The sequence below is a fragment of the Atractosteus spatula genome, chromosome 24 (genome assembly GCF_055471065.1).
Source record: "Atractosteus spatula isolate fAtrSpa1 chromosome 24, fAtrSpa1.hap1, whole genome shotgun sequence".
NCBI classification, from domain to species: Eukaryota; Metazoa; Chordata; class Actinopteri; order Semionotiformes; family Lepisosteidae; genus Atractosteus; species Atractosteus spatula.
Genome location: NC_142729.1, coordinates 2650076 through 2668629, shown reverse-complemented (window position 1 = coordinate 2668629; position 18554 = coordinate 2650076). Strand labels below are relative to the sequence as shown.

General features: G+C 43.4%; 1 gene segment (V, D, J or C); it reads left to right on the top strand.

The window, feature by feature from the left end:
- The first annotated feature begins 3338 nt into the window (after positions 1–3338).
- Positions 3339–17767, top strand: LOC148815778 (Ig kappa chain V-III region MOPC 63-like). The segment is given in 5 exon segments: positions 3339–3387; positions 3533–3811; positions 5400–5410; positions 15199–15250; positions 17214–17767. Coding segments are annotated over 5 exon segments (714 nt in total).
- Positions 17768–18554: the final 787 nt, after the last annotated feature.

Sequence of the window (18554 nt, the reverse complement as noted above, 5' to 3'; positions counted from 1 at the left end):
TGGGGACTCCCCTCCACCACCACCAATGGTATGATGATAAACCATCATATATTTAAGAATGATGTGTGCAATTATATCAATTAATTTTGGCATCTCAGAAAATATAGCACGGCTTCAAAAGCGTGTCAGCCAATCAGATTTCAGGACAGGAACTATCCCTTTTATAATTAGAATTAAGGTACTATTAAAGATTTCTAATAATCTTTGCGTGCCTTGACCATATAGCCTGGTGCCTGCCTGTGTAAATACACAGGGATGTAGCTAAAGAGGCCTCTCTTTGCGATCTCAGCCACAGAATGTCTTGTTGGTCTTCACATGTGGGAATGTAAGAGAGGTGAGTTTGTCTTCTGGATAACGATCCTTTCTACAACAGAGGCGATCTCAACTCCCATGATGGATGTACACTGCTAGTGCCTGGATGTCTAGTTGAGAGCCATAGGTACATCTGGATCTGATCTTAAAAGTCACAGGGCATGTTCAATCACCCAAAGGAAGATCCACCAATGAGTGACCTGTAAGGTGGGCACCAGCGGTATACCTGATGGCATCTCAGACAATCACCAACTTGTGATGCGATACTACAAAACTGAAACTCAAGTCATTTTCCGCTGGTTAACTCACTGACTCACTCTCCAACTGAACTGCAAACTGAATTTTCAACCATGTGACTGCAAGCAGTCCGAGTCAGGTCTTAAACTTTTCTCAGAGAAGCCAGGCTGAGAGAGTGTGTCAGTAAAGTGCAGAATTCCAAGATATTCTTCCTGAAACAGAAGAAATCTTCTGTTTTTAAACCCAATGTCATCTTCAACAATCAACAAAATTAGACTGCTAGACTCTTTTTGTCGACATCCAGAATATCCAAGCACACTCTGAACAAAAACTATAGCACGAAATAACCTAAGTTCCCCTTTTGCCTACCTTGCAGACCCCTAGAGGAAAAACTGTGCACAAACTGCTTTTTAAGACCAAAGTAAAATTTCATTATTCACATCATAATTCTCAAGAGGTGTGCTATTATTCCAAACACACATTTGATGTTTAGTTCATGATAGTTAATGCACATTTACTTGTATCTGAGAATATGAATATGATTTAGTTTTACGAGACTGATATAACCTACGAGCTAGACTGTAACACATTATAATCGCTGCATATTTTAACGATCACAGCAGATCGTTTCTCAGATGTATTTTGTTACGCTTGTTGTTTGTTAAGCATGTATTCATCATATCAATAAACTGTATGTTGTTTATTCGTAATTCCTGCATGAGACTGTAAATTATTATGTTTGATTGGTTTCTAAAAGTCGTCAAATAGTCACGAGAGCCGGTCCTGACTCCCGAGTAGTGCGTATTTTGGACCCTATGCAGACGCTATAATCCTGAAGTGACTGGAATAAGACTTCAAGGGAAACACAGCAGGAGCAGGATGGGATGACAGACAGGGGGGCGTGATGGCTGAGATCTGGTGCTCAGGGGGCGTGTCGCATGCGAACAAGTCCTAAGGTAGTCCAAAGGGGAAACCGGGGCGCAGTCCAGGGTCCAGGAGCCGGGAGATCCAATCCGAGACAGACAAGATTAAAACCGGAACGGGATCTGGAACAGGAATAGTAACAGGGAACCAGGAGGATAAAAACAGTAATGAGGCCAGGCGCTCCGAGCCCTGGACTCAGCAGGTCAGGATGCCGTGATGAAGCCTATGCTGTCGGGTCTCTCCAGGATCCGCTGGTACGCGGGCTTTCGTGCGTCCATCTTCCAATGCAGAGCGGGGAATAGTGGGAGCGCCAGGCTTTAAATAATAACAAGGAAAACATGGGACAGGTGCACATAATGAACTAAAATAGGAAAGGGTCGGAGCGCCCTTTAGAGGAGGGATGACAATCATGACACAAATCCTCTCACAATTTGCTGTTACAATTTCTAATTGTAACAGCAAATGAAAACCCCCTTCTCCACCACGGTGTATCCCACCATGTGCCCAGTGCTTGCCAGGATAGGCTCTGGGCCACAGAAGCCCTGAATTGGACAAGCGAATATTGAAAGAGCTGTGATGTGAAAAAGGTACAACAAAGGCCTGTTTATTTCTATTCTTTAACCTGTCACGATATATTGGTTTGGTTATTATCAGTTTTTACTTTATGTCCTGTGTCATTAGTTTCAGCCTCAGCTTCAGGTCTCAGCTGACCTGCTGAGGGAGTTATTTCTATGTGTGTAACATTGGGGGGAGAGACAGCTACTATTGAGCTCATGATAACTCTGACAGTAACAATCTGTTGCATCTTCAGCCTGGACTCCTGTGATGGTCAGAGTGAAGTCAGTCCCAGATCCACTAATCCTAAAATGCCCTGGGATCCCAGCCTGTAGGGTAGTTGCTCCATAGATCAGGAGTTTAGGAGCTTCTCCAGCTTTCTGATGATACCAGGCTAGTCCGTGCTTAGAGTCATTAAGTTACACTGCAGGATTGGTTTTACAGCTCACAGTGACTATCTGTCAGAGTCACCTGTTCACCGGATTATGAAATTAAAAAATCAAACAGCATATGGTAAAATATTTTAAACACTTCATTACATAATTTAAACTTTCAGCATTGTTTTACACTAAATAATTTATTCTTATCACTTTAACTATAATGATTATAGCACAAATGCTTCATTTGTGAACTGAGATAGATGAGTCAAACATCCTCTTGTAGTTTGTAACATGTTTTAATGTTCTTCTGACTGTATCTAGACTAGAGAAGGAGCTGTTGTTATTTAACACTATACAGGCACTTATCTAGTTATCTAGTTACTTGCATTTACATATTAGGAGACACAGTAGTGATACCTTCTGATGCAGTTCTAGAGTCAGGGGCAGGAGCTAAGATTTCTCTGTCTCTGTCTGCAAGTCATGTAATTGAAAGACACTGCAGACCACTGGTTTACCTTTAGATGATGATTGTTTCTGAATGCATACAGTAATCCTGTTGTATCTGAACACCCAGAGACAAGTGCTGTTTTAACCAGACTCTCCACAATTCACTCCATTCCAGCTGTGTTGATTGGAATAAGGGCTCAGCTGATTGTGTCTCATCCTCTGCTCCTTAAATAGATGCTTTCTGTCCTGCTATCCTGGGAGTGTTGATGCTAAAATGCTCCTCTTGCTCTGTCACAGCACACAGCACCAAGCCTGTGTTTCCAGCTCTGACCGGCTACAAGTGCTGCTAAAGCCAGAAAGACAATTTGCATAGAAAAGACACTTTGCATTGGCTGCACATGCTCTGGGAGTGTTTATAGCCCTGTGAGTTTAACACTTCATGACCGAGAGCTGCCCTTCAGGGAAACAGAACCCACACCAACAATGACCTTCATCACCATCTTCGTCTGGACACTCCTCATCTCTTCTCAAGGTAGGAATGGGTCTGAAATACTTGATGAACGTAGTTTACAACTATAGGTAAAAATGAAATGTTTTGTATAAAACAGGAAGTCAATGAAAAAAATATTATGATCTTTACTATTTGAATTTAATTATGTTCTCTTTGTCATTTGCAGAATCCAGTGGACAGGTAACTGTGACTCAGACTCCAGCAGTAAAATCTGTTCTCCCTGGACAGACAGTCACTGTGAACTGTAAGACCAGTGCAGCACTATACAATAACAGATTACTAGCCTGGTACCAAAAGAAAGCTGGAGAAACTCATAAATTCCTGATCTATGCAGCAACTATCAGTCAGACTGGGATCCAAGAGCATTTCAGTGGCAGTGGATCTGGGACTGACTTCACTCTGACCATCACAGGAGTCCAGGCTGAAGATGCAGCATATTATTACTGTCTGGCTCATTCTACTAGTGGTCTGTACACACAGTGTTACACACCCGTACAAAAACCTCCCTCAGCAGGACTGCAGAGCCACTGCACTGCTGCAGATGGGACCTCCTGCAGGTGCTGAGGGTGAAGACAAAGACACAGCCTGTGGGGGAGCTAAATTGTGAAGAGACACAATGAGCTTCATGTGTATTATTAAAAGATTACTATTTTATTTTACTTTATTAAAGTGAATAATGTTAATACAAACATGAAGTTAAATTTCAATAATAAACTGCAAAAAAAAATCAAAAACTAAAATACACCCACTGCATAAGTATTCTCCCACAAAGTCTAAATTTGGTTGAAGCAACATGAAAAGCAATTACTGTACATCTGTGACTCTTTTTGGATACGTTTTTGCCAGCTGTGCACTTCATGATGGTGCAATTTTTGTCTGTTCTTCTTTATATGTTCTTCTTTACAAATATACCCAAGCTCTGATCAACAGCAATTTTTAATTCTAGTCCTCTGACTTGGTTACTCATTGACATTTTCTTTCTTATTCTCGAATCACTCCAATGCTGATTTAGCCTTATGAATTGGGTTATTGTCCTTTTCAAAGTTGAATTTTCATCTCAGAAATGAGAACTTTAGCAGAGTGAAGCAGGTTTTACTCTGACATCTGCTACTTTGCTCCATTAATTGCCCCCTCACTCTTGACAAATGGAGTTTATTTAATGAAAGTTCGGGAGGGATGACAACAACCACTCTCAATCATTCCCAGCCGTCGGTAATTAGCAATCCCTCCCTTCATCCTTCCTCCGCCGAATGCTATAAATATCAAATGCGATTTCCCTCTCCCTCGCGTGCGACTTTTGCATCCCACCTCCACCCCAACTCCACCTCTGCAGCTACTCCTTGGTTACCTTGCGTGGGGTCCAGGCCTCCTCGTCCTATGGCCAGGATGTCGGTTCTCAGCCAAGTGGGTTAAGCCAAATATCCGCTCCACAATAGTTAATTACGCTTTGATCTTGGGCGTTGTCATTCCTAGTGAAGTCTCCCTGTTCCTGCTGAGGAGAAGCAGAACTATAACCTGAAGCTGCTCCACCATGCTTGGCAGTAGGGCTGCTGCTGACTGAGTGATGGACTCTTTTGGGGTTGTGCCAGGTGTAACACTTTCTATTTAGACCAAAAATTCCAGTTTAGTCTCATGAATGTTTTGCAGTAACACTGTGCTGAATTTTATTTCAGTAATGGCTTCAATATTTCATTAATGGTATCCTTCTTGTTTCTGACATTAAAGCTAGCACAGTTGAGTGATATTGTCGACTCAAAGGCAGCCAGCAGCTATATCACCCTGCAACTCACAATTGGCAACTTGTTGGTGCTAAGTAAGTGTGAGCCTGGCCATTACCTGGATTGGAGCCCTCCTGGGAAAGTTAAGGTTGCTGCTGGAAGAGGTTATAGTTAGACCAGTAGGTCATAATGACCCAGTACAGTAATTGGAACACCATACTATAAAGAAGGCACAGTGTGCCATTGAACTATGTAGTTTTTTCATAGCTGTTGTAGGCCTCTGGCTGCTCAGTTTGGAGGGACAGTCTGATCTAGGCAGGGTCTGGGTGGGACAAAAACCTTTAGAGAGCTTCACCTGATAACATTCAACACCTCCTGCACGTCATATATGGGTCTACAGTCTCCCTCTCTACTGATCTTCGGCTAAATGGAAGATCTTGAGATCTTGAAATTTAAGATAGCAACATGCACGGATGCAGCAGGTGATCCGGATCTGGAAAAAACGGTGCTAAATGTTGTTCTACTGTAAAATTTTGTCTCTTGTCCTAATTTTTCAAATGTCTATGGTCGTCTGACCCTGCTGGAAATTGGAAAAAATGCAAGGATTCTGACGGAGAAGCTATGTAGCCTTGGCTTACTGAGAGCGTCAGGTCCCGGGACAGCGGCTCAACCTGTTGCAGTTGTCCGAGAGAGGAGGTGCCAGAAACAGTGTGAAAGGAAACAGAAACGAGGCAACAGGGCTGGAATGTAAGCTAATCCTAGCAGACAGGCTCTCCTGTCAATTTTACTTTCCAATGTACGTTCTCTGGAAAACAAACTGGATTACTTTAGATTACAACTGGCTACTCAGAAAGAGATGGAGGAGTGCTGCATCTTTATTTTTACTGAAACATGGCTAAATGACCTTATTTTGGATATGCCCATTCAGCTAGATGGACTCTTTTCCTTCCATGCGGACAGGAAAGTTTCAGTGATCGGTAAGTCTCTCGGAGTCGGTTTGTGTGTTTATATAAACAAAAAATGGTGCAAAAATGCTGCAGTAGTCTCCAGTCACTGCTCATCATCAGCGGAATTAATAAGTCACGTGTCAACCCTTCTGTTAACCAAGGGAATTTACTACTGTTCTATTTGTGGCTGTGTACATCCCACCCAGCGCCGACTCTAAAGAGGCGCTGCGAGTCCTTTACGGGGCCATCAGCGATCTGCAAACTGCTCACTAGATGGCTTTGTCGTTGTTGCCGTTGACTTCAATCGTGCGGATCTTAAGACAGTTCTTCCTAAATTTTATCAATATGTTAATTTTACAACCAGAGGGGAGAACATTATGGAATTAGTTTACACAAATATCCATGATGCATACAAGGCTCCCTGATGCATACAAGGAGTAGCCCCCATCTGAGCTACTCTGACCATATCTCTGTTATGCTTATTCCAGCATACAGACCGCTGCTCAAACGTGCCAAACCAGTTCTGAAACAAATCAGAGTATGGCCAGAGGGAGCCATCTCAGCATTACAGGACTGATTTGAGCACACAGACTGGAATATGTTCAGGGAGGCTGCTACCTATGATCATCTCATTAATTTAGAGGAGTATGCAGCATCTGTGACTGGCTACATCAGTAAGTGTATAGATGACGTCACTGTCTCTAAATCTATCATCACAAGGGCCAACCAGAAGCCATGGCTGACTGCAGAGGTCCGTGCACTGCTAAGAACCCGTGATGCCGCATTTAGATCAGGCGATAAGGCAGTCCTCAGGACTGCGAGGGCCAACCTGTCTCATGCCATCAAGGAGGCAAAATGAACCTATGCACGGAAAATCCATGGCCACTTCCTGGACACTAGAGACATACGGTGCATGTGGTAGGGCATCCAGGCCATTACTGATTACAGGACTACTCCACATGCCAGTGACAGTGATGCCTCCCTTCAAGATGTGCTGAATAACTTCTATGCATGGTTCGAAGAACTGAATGTTGTGCCTGCGAGGAAAACTACACTTCCTCCCAATGATCAGGTGCTTTGCTTGTCCACAGCTGATGTGAAGAGGACACTAGCCAAAGCTAATCCACATAAGGCTGCTGGACCTGATAATATTCCTTGAGCATGCAACTAGGTATGTGCAGAACAGCATAACAGCTAGCTGACGTCCTCACAAATATTTTTAATATCTCCTTGTGCCAGGCAGTCATCTCCATATGCTTCATATCCACCAATATTATACCAGTGCCGAATAAGTCAGCTGTGTTCTGCCTCAATGAATACAGCTCCGTGGTGCTCACAACAATTATCATGAAGTGCTTCGAAAGGCCACATAAAGTACAGACTCCCTACCCCTCTGAACCCCCTTCAGTTTGCATATCGCCCCAACCGGTTTACTGATGATACTATATCTCTTGCCCTTCACCTGGCCCTGTCCCACCTGCACAAGAAAGACACTTATGTAAGAATGCTGTTCATTGACTTCAACTCAGCATTCAATACAACCATCCCCGAGAAGCTGATAGGAAAATTGAGGTTGCCGAATCTCAATGCCTCCCTCTGTAACTGGATTCTGGACTTTCTGACCGAGAGACTTCAGACAGTCCGGATCGGTAATAACATCTCCAGCGCCATCACAATGAGCACCGGAACCCCCCAGGGCTGTGTGCTCATCACACTACTATTCACACTGATGACTCATGACTGTGCTGCCAAGCACAGATCAAACTGCATCATCAAGTTTGCTGATGACCAACATAAAGAGAGGAGGTGGAGCAACTAGTGGACTGGTGCACAAACAACATCCTGTCTCTTAATGTAGATACAACAAAAGAGATAATCATTGATTTCAGGGGGGCCCGCGCTGATCACTCCCCACTGCCCATCAACGGCTCCCCTGTGGAGATAGTTAGAAGCACCAATTTCTTGATGTACACATTACAGATGACTTCACCTATTCCCTCAATACCACCTCCCTAACCAAGAAAGCACAGCAGCTGTCACAAACGCTGCTTACACAGGGTCTCCAGTATAGTAGATGACCCCTCCCACCCCTCCCATAAACTATTTGCCCTCCTACCATCTGGAAAAAGATATCGCAGTATATGGGCTAGCTCAACCAGACTCTGTAACAGCTTTTTCCCGCAGGCTGTCGGGCTCCTCAACACCCTGGAATGTACTTGCACCCACTCCAAATCCAGAAACAGGGTTTAAATTCCCCCAGTGTTTAGTGTATATTGTATGATGTATTCCTTGTACTATTCTGTAGTAGTTAAATTGCACTATGTGTATATCCTTTGTAGACTGCCTTAGTAATTTGCACTATGTGTATCCTGTCTACAATGTCTATGTCAGTGTCCTGCCTGTATTTGCACCGTGGAACAGGAGAAACAATATTTCGTTCCACTGTATACTTGTATATGGCTGGAATGACAAATACATGTGAACTTGAACTTAAATTAAATGTTAAGAATGATCTTGATCAGCTCAAGTGGGAACATCTATGGTTTGTCTAGATAATATTGGTCTTAGTTAAGGATTCAGCAATGTGGTTAAAGTGTTAGATGCCAACTGTTCATCAGTGGAGCTGACAGGCAGTCAGAGTTCTTCCCAGTGTGTCTCTCTAGGAGCCCACTGTCACCTCTGTTGTTTGCCTTCTCTTTGGTACCACTGGCTCAAGTGGTCTTTCAATCTACAACCTGTACCCTGTTTCTGCTGACACTGCTCATCTCTGTGCATCACCACACACTGATGATGTACCACTACACATAGAGACTGTCTCCCAATTTCTACCTCTTCTACCAGCTATTGTGATGATTTCCTTGCTCTGTCAGGGTGTGAATTGATCCAGGTCTGTATTACTGCCATTTAACTCTGTAGTAGTGAAAGCTGACTGTCCTCTGACTGTGTCAGACGATTTGCCTTGACTAAATTATTCTGGAAGAAATGGACCTGCAGCTAGGAAATGAAGGACTGAGTGCAGAAACACAATAGAAATGTCTAATTAATCATGCAGTTTTGAGGGATGAATTCAACTCAATTATTAAGAGTTACGTTGACAGGAAACCCTGCCAATGCAGATAGTCCTGCTTTGTCACTGTAGCTTAGTGCTTGTGTACAGCTGAGATCCTCCACAGTCTGTGTGCTGTATGTTTGCCTTCACCTTCAGCACCTGCAGTAGGACCCAGCTGCAACAGTTCAGCCTTTGTCCTGCTGAGAGCTCACTGTGTGAGGATATTGTGTGGGTGTATAAGACTGTGTGAACACATAGGCACCACTGAGATTGTGCTCACTCTGACAATAATAATCTGCTGCATCTTCAGCCTGGACTCCTGTGATGGTCAGAGTGAAGTCAGTCCCAGATCCACTGCCACTGAAACGCTCTGGGATCCCAGTTTGACGAGTAGTTGCTGCATAAATCAGAGTTTAGGAGCTTCTCCAGCTTTCTGTTGGAACCAGGCTCATACATGCTTAGAATTATATATGTTCACTGCAGGACTGATCTTACAGTTCACAGTGACTGTCTGTCCTGGAGCAGTAGATTTCACTGGAATCTGAATCACAGTAACCTGTCCTCCAGCTTCTGAAATGTGTAAATAAGACAGAGTGTCACGGATGTCGGAAGGGACGAACCGTAGAATGGCAGGAGAGCGAATAGACCCTATGCGTAGCTGCGGGATGGAGGTTAGCCCGGGCTCAGCTGTTCAGGGTATGCCGTGTAGAAACCTATGCCCTCAGGTAGTGGACGTGGGGAGACCTGGTGCTAGGCGGGTTTCAGGACATCCAAACGTCAATGCTGAGCAAAGGCAGAATGAAAGACCCGGAAATATATAGTCCCAGAGAGAGAGAAACACCGGAAGGACAGCAGAGAACCGGAAATGAGAGACAGGACAGAGAAGGAGTGCCCTCTGGCTGCAGAGGGCGTGACACAGAGCATACGGTAAATAGTTACAATTGTAAAAACATGTCAGGAAATATAATATTATGTCTTTTTGTTGTATGATTTCCTTCTTTGAACAAAACATCTTTTGACCTATAAAAATCAAAGAATTATTATTACATGTAGTAATTTATTCTATTAAATTAAATAGCATGTTCATTAAATATTTCAAATCAAATGCATTCCTACCCTCAGTAGAAATGAAGAGTGCCCAGATAAAGATGGTGATTAAAGTCATTGTTGCTGTGGGTTCTGTTGCCATGAAGGACAGTTCTCAGTCATGAAGTGTTAAACTCAGAGGGCTATAAACACTCCCAGAGCACTGAAGCATGTGCCACCAATGCAAAGTGCCTTTTCTATGCAAATAATTCTGGTGCAGCTCTTCCTTCTGAGTGATAATCCAACAGAACAGTAACAGAGACTGTTATCACCAGTCAAGCCTGTAAAGCCTGTGTTAACGTTTTCAAACAGCAAGTTTTCAAAGAAATTGAAACAGTGAACTAATGTTATATAAAGTCATATAGAATGGTGTAAATACCTTTAATAAACCTGTATATAAAAGGAAATTGTCTTTTGTTTCTTTAGAAAAAAAAATCATCTGGACATTGGAAATAATAAATAAAACAAACCTTTCACTGGGAGTCAGAAGCACAAGAATAACTAGAAGCAAACAGAAGATGTCTGGAGAGAAGCTCTGAGTTTGTCAGTCTGCCATATTGAGAAAAACTGTCCCATACTGGAAAACTTCTTAATTTTGACAGACTCAAAATTCCAGCATTTATTCAGAATGTTTTTTTAGAAAATAAGTAATCTGTGTCTCTGCATTTCAGACTTTGTGCCTTTAAACTCACCTTACTCATTTATCCTTTGTGTGAATGATTTCATCTGGTAAGAGTTAAATATACATTTATAAGCATGTTAATGTTGATTTAGAACATAACCAGTGTGATGCAATCCAGCTTCCTGAGATCTCTCCTCATATGAAATATAGCAGCACAGCTCCATCCTCCTTATCAATGACTCCCAATAAAGAAATGTGAGGAGCTTCAGTTCTGAGTTAAGTTAAGTGTGATTGGAAAAAGTTTCTGTTGGTCAGCAGGCATAATAGTTATATCCTGTAAAGGTGGTTTAGTTTTGGTAGTTACCCTCTCTACATCAGTGTTTATTGTACAGAAGTCTGAGTCTTTATTAAACCCTTTTCCAAAATCAAGCAGGAATCCTCCCGGAATTTGGGACTGTGGTCTTTCCAGGTGGTTACGTGTTGAAGGTCCTCTTGAAGTCATCAGTCCTTTTTTAAAAAAGTGTTTTGGAAAATCACCTTAAGTCCTTAAGTCCTTAAGTACTCCTGAAGTGAATTGATTGTACCTGTTGAGTCAGAGTTTAACAGGTATAATCAGATTGAAAACCAGACATCAGTGTATCTCTTCAGGAGCAGAGAGTCAGATCTCAGCTTTAGACTGTCCAGTGCCTCTCTAACTGAAAGACACAGTCCCACTGGGAAGTCAGTTTGGTTTTGAAAGTGTAAAATAATCTAAGCTCACTTTTGCTGGGGGACTGCTGAGTGAGCTGGCATTTGTCATGGTAACTCACCTGTCACTCAGTGTCAGTTACGATTTATGATAGGAAACCTGTATTACCTGCAGGCAATTTACATCCACACCTGGTGGTGCAGAATAATTAAGGTCTGCTGAGACAATACATGGTGCTCTGGTATAGAGTTTGGCTCTGTGATTGAGTCTGCTCAGAGCAACCCTGTATTCCTCATCTCGAGTTCCTTAGTTTCCTAGTTCTCTAATACCTTGTGCTGTGTCTTGGATGTTTGACTCTTACTTTGCTCTGAGCACATCACACCTGGATTTCCCTTTTGTGCTAACAACCTGTGTATTACTCATGCTTGACCTTTGCCTGCTTGTCTTAACTGTGATTCTGGATTGGCCATTTTCCCCTTAGTACCTTCACTGTGTCTCTATGGCATCGGGCAACACTTGCTTCTGACCCCAGATCTGGACTGTCTGCCTGCACCAGTCTCTGCTGGTGTCCCCAGGCTGTGCTGCGCCACACGTGCCTGCATGCTCACCACAACTTGGCCCTGTCTGTCTGTGCTGTCCACAGTCTTCTGTTCTTGTCTCTCTTTCACCCAGACCATGGGTTCATTTTCTGTTTTACAACCACTTCTTAATTCCAAGCTAAGCATTGGAAATAACATTATCAAAGAACAGTAAACAAGAGGAAGCCATTTGGTCCATCTTGCTCATGTGACTTTTCAAACGAGTGAATCTCAAATTGTATCTAGAAGCTTCTTGAAGGAGAGACCAGACCTTGGACCTGAACCAAGGGTGGAGCATTTTATTTTCTGAATGTGATCTTCCATCCTCAATGAGCTACAGGGTCTGAAGTGTCCATTGAGCTGCCCCTGTCAGGATTGAGATTGTTCAAACCTTCTTTAAGTCTGTCTTGTTCTAGACTGAAGAGATTAAGCTCCTTTAACCTGTCTCTATAGAAACCGACTGACTGATGGTTTATCCATAGAGACCAAGGACCATTCTTATTCTTCCAGCTCTTTCTAAGGATAAAATCACTTTGAGGTGCAGTGAGTAAAACAGAGGGCTGTTCTGCATTAGGTATTAATAGTGCATTGAAGATCTACTCTGGGTTTAAATTCCACTCTTTGTGCCAAATACAAAAGCTGTCGGTCAGTGTTTTACCCGAGACTGTCCTGATGACCCTGAAGAATCAGCATAAACACCCAGATGTCCTTCCTGCAGCTCTGAATCCCCAAGAGACAGGATTACAGGTTTTCTATGAGCAGTCGGAGCTGCATCCTTACCACTGCCATGATCACAGAATCTCATCCCTGCTGCAAAGGGGACTTTTACACTTCTAAAAATGGGGTAAAAGATGACAGTAAATGACAAAAGATAATTCATCCTTATGTTCCACCTTTAACAACCTGCTGGTTTCCTACTACGTTAGTTATAGCAGTGGTTCTCAAAGTGTGGTCCGCGGACCACCAGTCATCTGGGAGCATGCGCCAGGTGGTCCACGGGCTGACCTAATCATCTTTCTTAAAACAAGTCTACGCTGTTTAAGTTTAAGTCAGAGGAAAGAATATTGTAGTGTTCGCTACTAAGAACTGCAAGCTGTAAAAAGTGGGAGGAGGGACTTGTGTGTTGATTCTAGGTATCGGAGTTTCACCAGCCATTAAGGGGATGGACTGTGTGTGTCAGTAATGGGGCAAGCACCAGCCTAGTCGTAGGCTTGGCTGGCTTGAGGGTTTGCCGAAAGGACAAAGTTTCCATTCGTTCTCCTTGGCTGTACCCTTCTGTTGCCTTTGTGTTTTAATGAAGCCTGAGTTATTGCAGACCACCTCGCCTCTTTATTTTCCCCATCAGCGCCTATTGCTTCAGTGTTTTAGTTTTATGCACCACGAGTGAAATGATGTCACACATTGAAAACGAGTCAGTTTGGCAGTGATGTCCTTGGCGCCGTGTATTGTTGTTAGTGATGCACGGGTCACCCGCCCAACCCAATCTAAAATCTTTTTTTTGAAAACAAGTGAATCCACGCATCACAAGTTGTCATGACTGCGTGGTTACGCTGTTTACGTTTTGATATGCGAGTGTGGTTTGACCATTGCTCTTATTGTTCGTACCATTTTGTTCTTACTTTTGAATATTGCGGCCGAGGAGCGCCCAGCTGAGGTGCGTGGAGAGGTGCAGGATAGGAGGAGGAGACAAAGGGGGGACTGAGGGCTACTGGCCAGTGCGGGTTGACCATCTGGTGCGGTTGCACATTGAAGTGGGCTGTTGGGCTGCCATGTAAATAGTTATCCCCGGTTTATACCCCTTTATACCTGTAACCACTTAACCACCCTATAGTACCTGTACCCCAAATGTCCCGAGCGTGTTATAGCCCGATGACGCTGTATTTGTGTGCCAGTGTCTTTTCTGCTGTGCTGGGAACAAAGGGCACTTTCCACTCTGAGCCTGAATTTCTCTTATAAGGTGGATGCAGGTGATTACATTACCTGTAAAGCGCTTTGAGTGGAGTGTGAAGAAAAGCACTATATAAGTATAAGCATCTATTAATTATTATTATAATGTCTTACTTTGAGTTTGAAAGTTCTGAGTGTAATTTAAAGAAGCAGAAGGCTTATTATGGAGCACTGGCTCAAATCTGGGACTCTGAAATGCAAATATAGCGACGATAGTGACAGCACAGGTGCAAGTAAGATGCAGAATAGAAGTGAAAATGTGAGTGAGGTAATTTGTGAACCATACCAGCAGTGCTGGAATTCTAATTCCAAGAGCTTGATGAATGTGATGTGCAAGGAAGCAGAAGGTGTGCTTGATGTGATGTCTTCGTCTGCTTCCGGACATGAGGCTAAAGTTGTCCAGCTTGGATCCAGATATCACTTCTCTGATTGCTCAACAAAAGCAGCTCCATTCTTCACATTAACTTTTTAAGTAACAAAAACATTTGCAAGATATGCAGCCTTGTTTGTAAAAATATTACTACTTTTCATAAAATTTAATTCAATATTTGTTATTTTTAGTACATTAATAGGTGATGATTTTTACAGGGGAAGAAGTGGACGTAGGCATACTGTAGGTGGTCCACCGCATCTGTGACTTGGTGTAAGTGGTCCGCGGAACATAGAACTTGGAGAACCACTGGGTTATAGGGACAGATTGCCCCCTGCTGGAGATTGTACGTGTGATGTTAACATCATAGCACAGGAGCACATACTGCCAGTGTGCATTACAGGCATTGTATTAACATACACTTAGTGGAGCTCAGCAGGCAGCGATTTACTCAAAAACTCCACGCCGACATGCATTGTTGTTTTATGTTTTCTTGTTCACACTTTATGAAGCTGATGGGAAAAATGCAGCCTTGTCCTTTTTGTATGTTTGTGGTAAAATAATCCTGCGTCCAGTCCAGGGAGACATTTCGGCTTGCGACTTGTGATTGCCGGGTTCGTCACGACTCAATAAGGATAAACTAAATAGCACTAAAAACGGACAGGTGAGAGATTTTAAAAACGTATCAATAATTCGGTTCACTAAAACCAGAATCGTAACAAGGCAGTTTTACCGGGCAGAGAGCTCGGGGAGGTAGCTTGTCCAGTGTGAGCGCCGGGGGCAGCTCCAGGCGCGCTGGGCAGGTTTTTGTACATGCGCTCTATCAGAATCAATCACCGTGGTGGACTTTCGGCGGCGGGACCAGACTGAGTGTAGGCAGTAAGTACAGCACAGCCTCGCCGTCTTCCTCCCGGGCTCTCCGCGCAGACAAACCCCGCAGGACTGCGCGGCTCTTAGAGAAACACGGGCGCTTTTATGATCATATTTAATGTTGAGATTATTAATGTCCTGTACTTAACACCTTCCACGATCTGGATATAAAATAGTTTAAACGTCAGGATCCTTGGGTTTCATGGCGAGATAAAGGAAGATATAAACCTGTAGAAACGCTGTAGATGCTCTTCTGGTCCGGGAGCAGGTTTTTGTACGAGCGCTGAATCAGGTTGAAGCACTGTGGTACACTTTCGGCGGCGGCACCAGACTGAGCGTTGGAAGTAAGTGATCTCTCCGTCTTTTCAGAGCTGTTTCTGTGTGTTTTTCTGAAATTATTTTTTTGTCACAGAAATTGCAACTCTGAAGCTCATGTTAGGCGTTTTTTTTTAAAGTTCTTACTTTATAAAGTTGAAGAGTGTTGTGTTGAGAAGAGCGATTCGGGAGCGTGGTGTCAGCTCGGTTAGCCTCAGCCCGGCTAAGCTGCGGCGCTCCTCTACAGGGCGGGATACTTTACAGGCTTCATCTCGTGTAAATCCTGAGTGTCCATTTATTATGTTTGCTTTATAGTATGAATGCTTCTATTTTGAGTAGGCTTCAACGTGAAATGTGCATTAATCGTGCTGGTACTGGAGATACAGAGTCGGTGTCAAAAGCGCACAGCGGAATGTTTCCACTTCCCATGGTCTGAAACCCGATTGAGACTGTTGTGTTCAGACCCTGCCAATCCAAGTGAGACCAGTGATGCCGCAGTGTAGCCGCTGACTCGGGTCCATTTCAGGCGGAGAAGAGCTGACAGGCGCGGGCTGTGTGGGCTGTGGGCTGTGCGTCTCCGCTCCCGCTGCACTCCGGGGGCTGACAGAACCCAAACTCAAATATCAGGAATATGAATTCGTATATACAGTATGCACTCGAGTTATTGCTGTTCAATTACAACATATTAACATAAAACATCTTTTTTAAATCTTTTTTTGAAGAACAGAAAAATCATAATTCAATGTGTACAGATCAGCTAAGTGTTGAAGTAGATTAGTGTCGTTTCAATGTCCCCGTTAGCGTTAATAATTATTTTACAATTCAGGGGCTACACGAAGCTTTGACGGTTTAAAAATTGAATAATATTGTTTTCGATTGTTTTATGTCTCGCTAAATGATCTCTGCTCTTGGGTTCATAATTGCTTTTGGATTTGCACTTTGAAAGATTTTGAATAAGCTGTAGGGACAGCGGAAATGAAGACAAGAAAATATACTTTTTGTAGTAACTGTACAGTCATCATATTAAGCTCCAAAAATGCGTAATCCAACAAGAAGTGTTTTATTAAACACTTAATTAAAAAAGTGTTTTATTTGTACTTTATATCTCATAGCAGGCATACGTTTTTCTTCTCCAGGTGAATACACTCGCGAATTTCACAGTTATTTGTAGCGTCTTGTACTTATAAAGCCTCAGTACCCGCCGGTGCTGATGGGTCCTGCAGACAGTGAAACGATCATGTCGTTACGGGTCAGTTTTATTTAGCGGGAGGCGAGAGGTGCCACGTTGGGCTTTTAACACAGGAGGCAGCAGGGATACAGCTTTAGTTTGTAGTCCTCAATAAGCAAGATATGGTTAAAACACATTTAGGGAAATAAACTTTCAGACATTACCAAAATGAGGTGTATTTAATGAATTTTAAATACATGTATTTCCAACTGAAGAACTTTAGTCCTGAATGTCCTGAAACAGTTATTCAAACCCTGTACAAACGTGTACAACTCTTAACTTCCTTTTCCTTTTTTCAGCTATCTGTCAATAGTGAAATAATGTCTATTTTGCGACAGTTCGGGTTCTTGCTCCTTGTGGGTCGGTGAGAGTCTCTCCAAGGCGGCTGTGAGTCTCTCTGATCTCATTCCAACCGGTTTCCGTCTGCAGGTAACGCGCTGCCGTCTCTGTCCCTCCTGCCGCCCTCCACTGTGGAGCTGAGCGCCAAGAGAAGCGCCACGCTGCTGTGTCTGGCCAACAAGGGCTTCCCGTCCGACTGGAGCCTGCAGTGGAAGATCGACGGCAGCTCCAAGAGCAGCAGCGTCACCAAGACCCCCGGCATCCTGGAGAGCGACGGCACCTACAGCTGGAGCAGCACCCTGACACTGTCCGAGGCCGACTGGAAATCGCTGCACTCCGTGACCTGCGAGGCCAGCCAGGGGTCCCAGGCTACTGTCCAGAAGACCCTGAACAAATCTGACTGCCCAGAGTAGCCCATACAGAGGGCAGCGCCGCATTGCTGATGGCTGTGTTGTGTTTTAGCTTTATCTCTGTGACTGTAACCTTGTTGCGCCGCTCAGTACTCAGACATGTTTTTAGCAACGTTTTAGACGCGCTGAGCTTCTCCATCAGCCGCTGTCCATGTGTGCGTGTTGTTTAGTCCTGTTGTACGTGCTGTTAGTGAGAGAAAAATAATAGTAATAAAGAATTTTTGAATCATGAAATTAGTCGTCCTGATCTTTATTATAGAAACTCCTTTGCACCCCATAAATGCATGTTGTTCTGATTTGATTGTGAATTATTTATAGCTGAGTGTTCAAGACCGGCAGACGCTAATGGTGTGTAAAACAACCTGTGAGTGCACGTTAGGAATTATAAAGAACACTGCTGATGATCCCTGACAGAGCAGGTCTAACTGTCACCCTTTTCTATAAAGAAGTGGAATCCTGCCAGAAAAAGATCATTCTCTGCTACCCATCACACCGCTTAGCTTAAATAAGAAAAAATAACCAAAATATGAAGGAGTAATTGTAAAAAAAAATTAGATGGTTGGTATTCTTTCATGTTTTACAGAAGTGATTACTGATGAAAACAAGTATTACAGCAACCCTCAGACAGCTCTGTTCATGGTGCTGTGCTGCCTCTGGCCTTCAGTTTGAACTGCTGCCAGTAAGAATGTGTTGCATGGTGGAAAACTTACACACAGTTATGCGAAAAACCTGATAAATCTGCCTCTGTGTCAGCAAGAAGATTAGGGGTCTCAGTCTCACTTCCTGGAGCGTCAGGATAGTGCAGCAGTGTTACACAAACAGTAACAAGAATTCCATGTGTAACTCGGAATATAATTGGCTGAATTAACTGTCCAGGTTGGAACAAAAAGCAGAAGACTTCAGGTATCTAGGAATAGAGCTGGAGATGCCTGATGCAGATCCTTCTTTGGTAGTTTTACTGATATTTTTTTTGTGCAGAGACTGGAGACTCAGGGGGTTAAATGATTTTCTGGGTCTAATG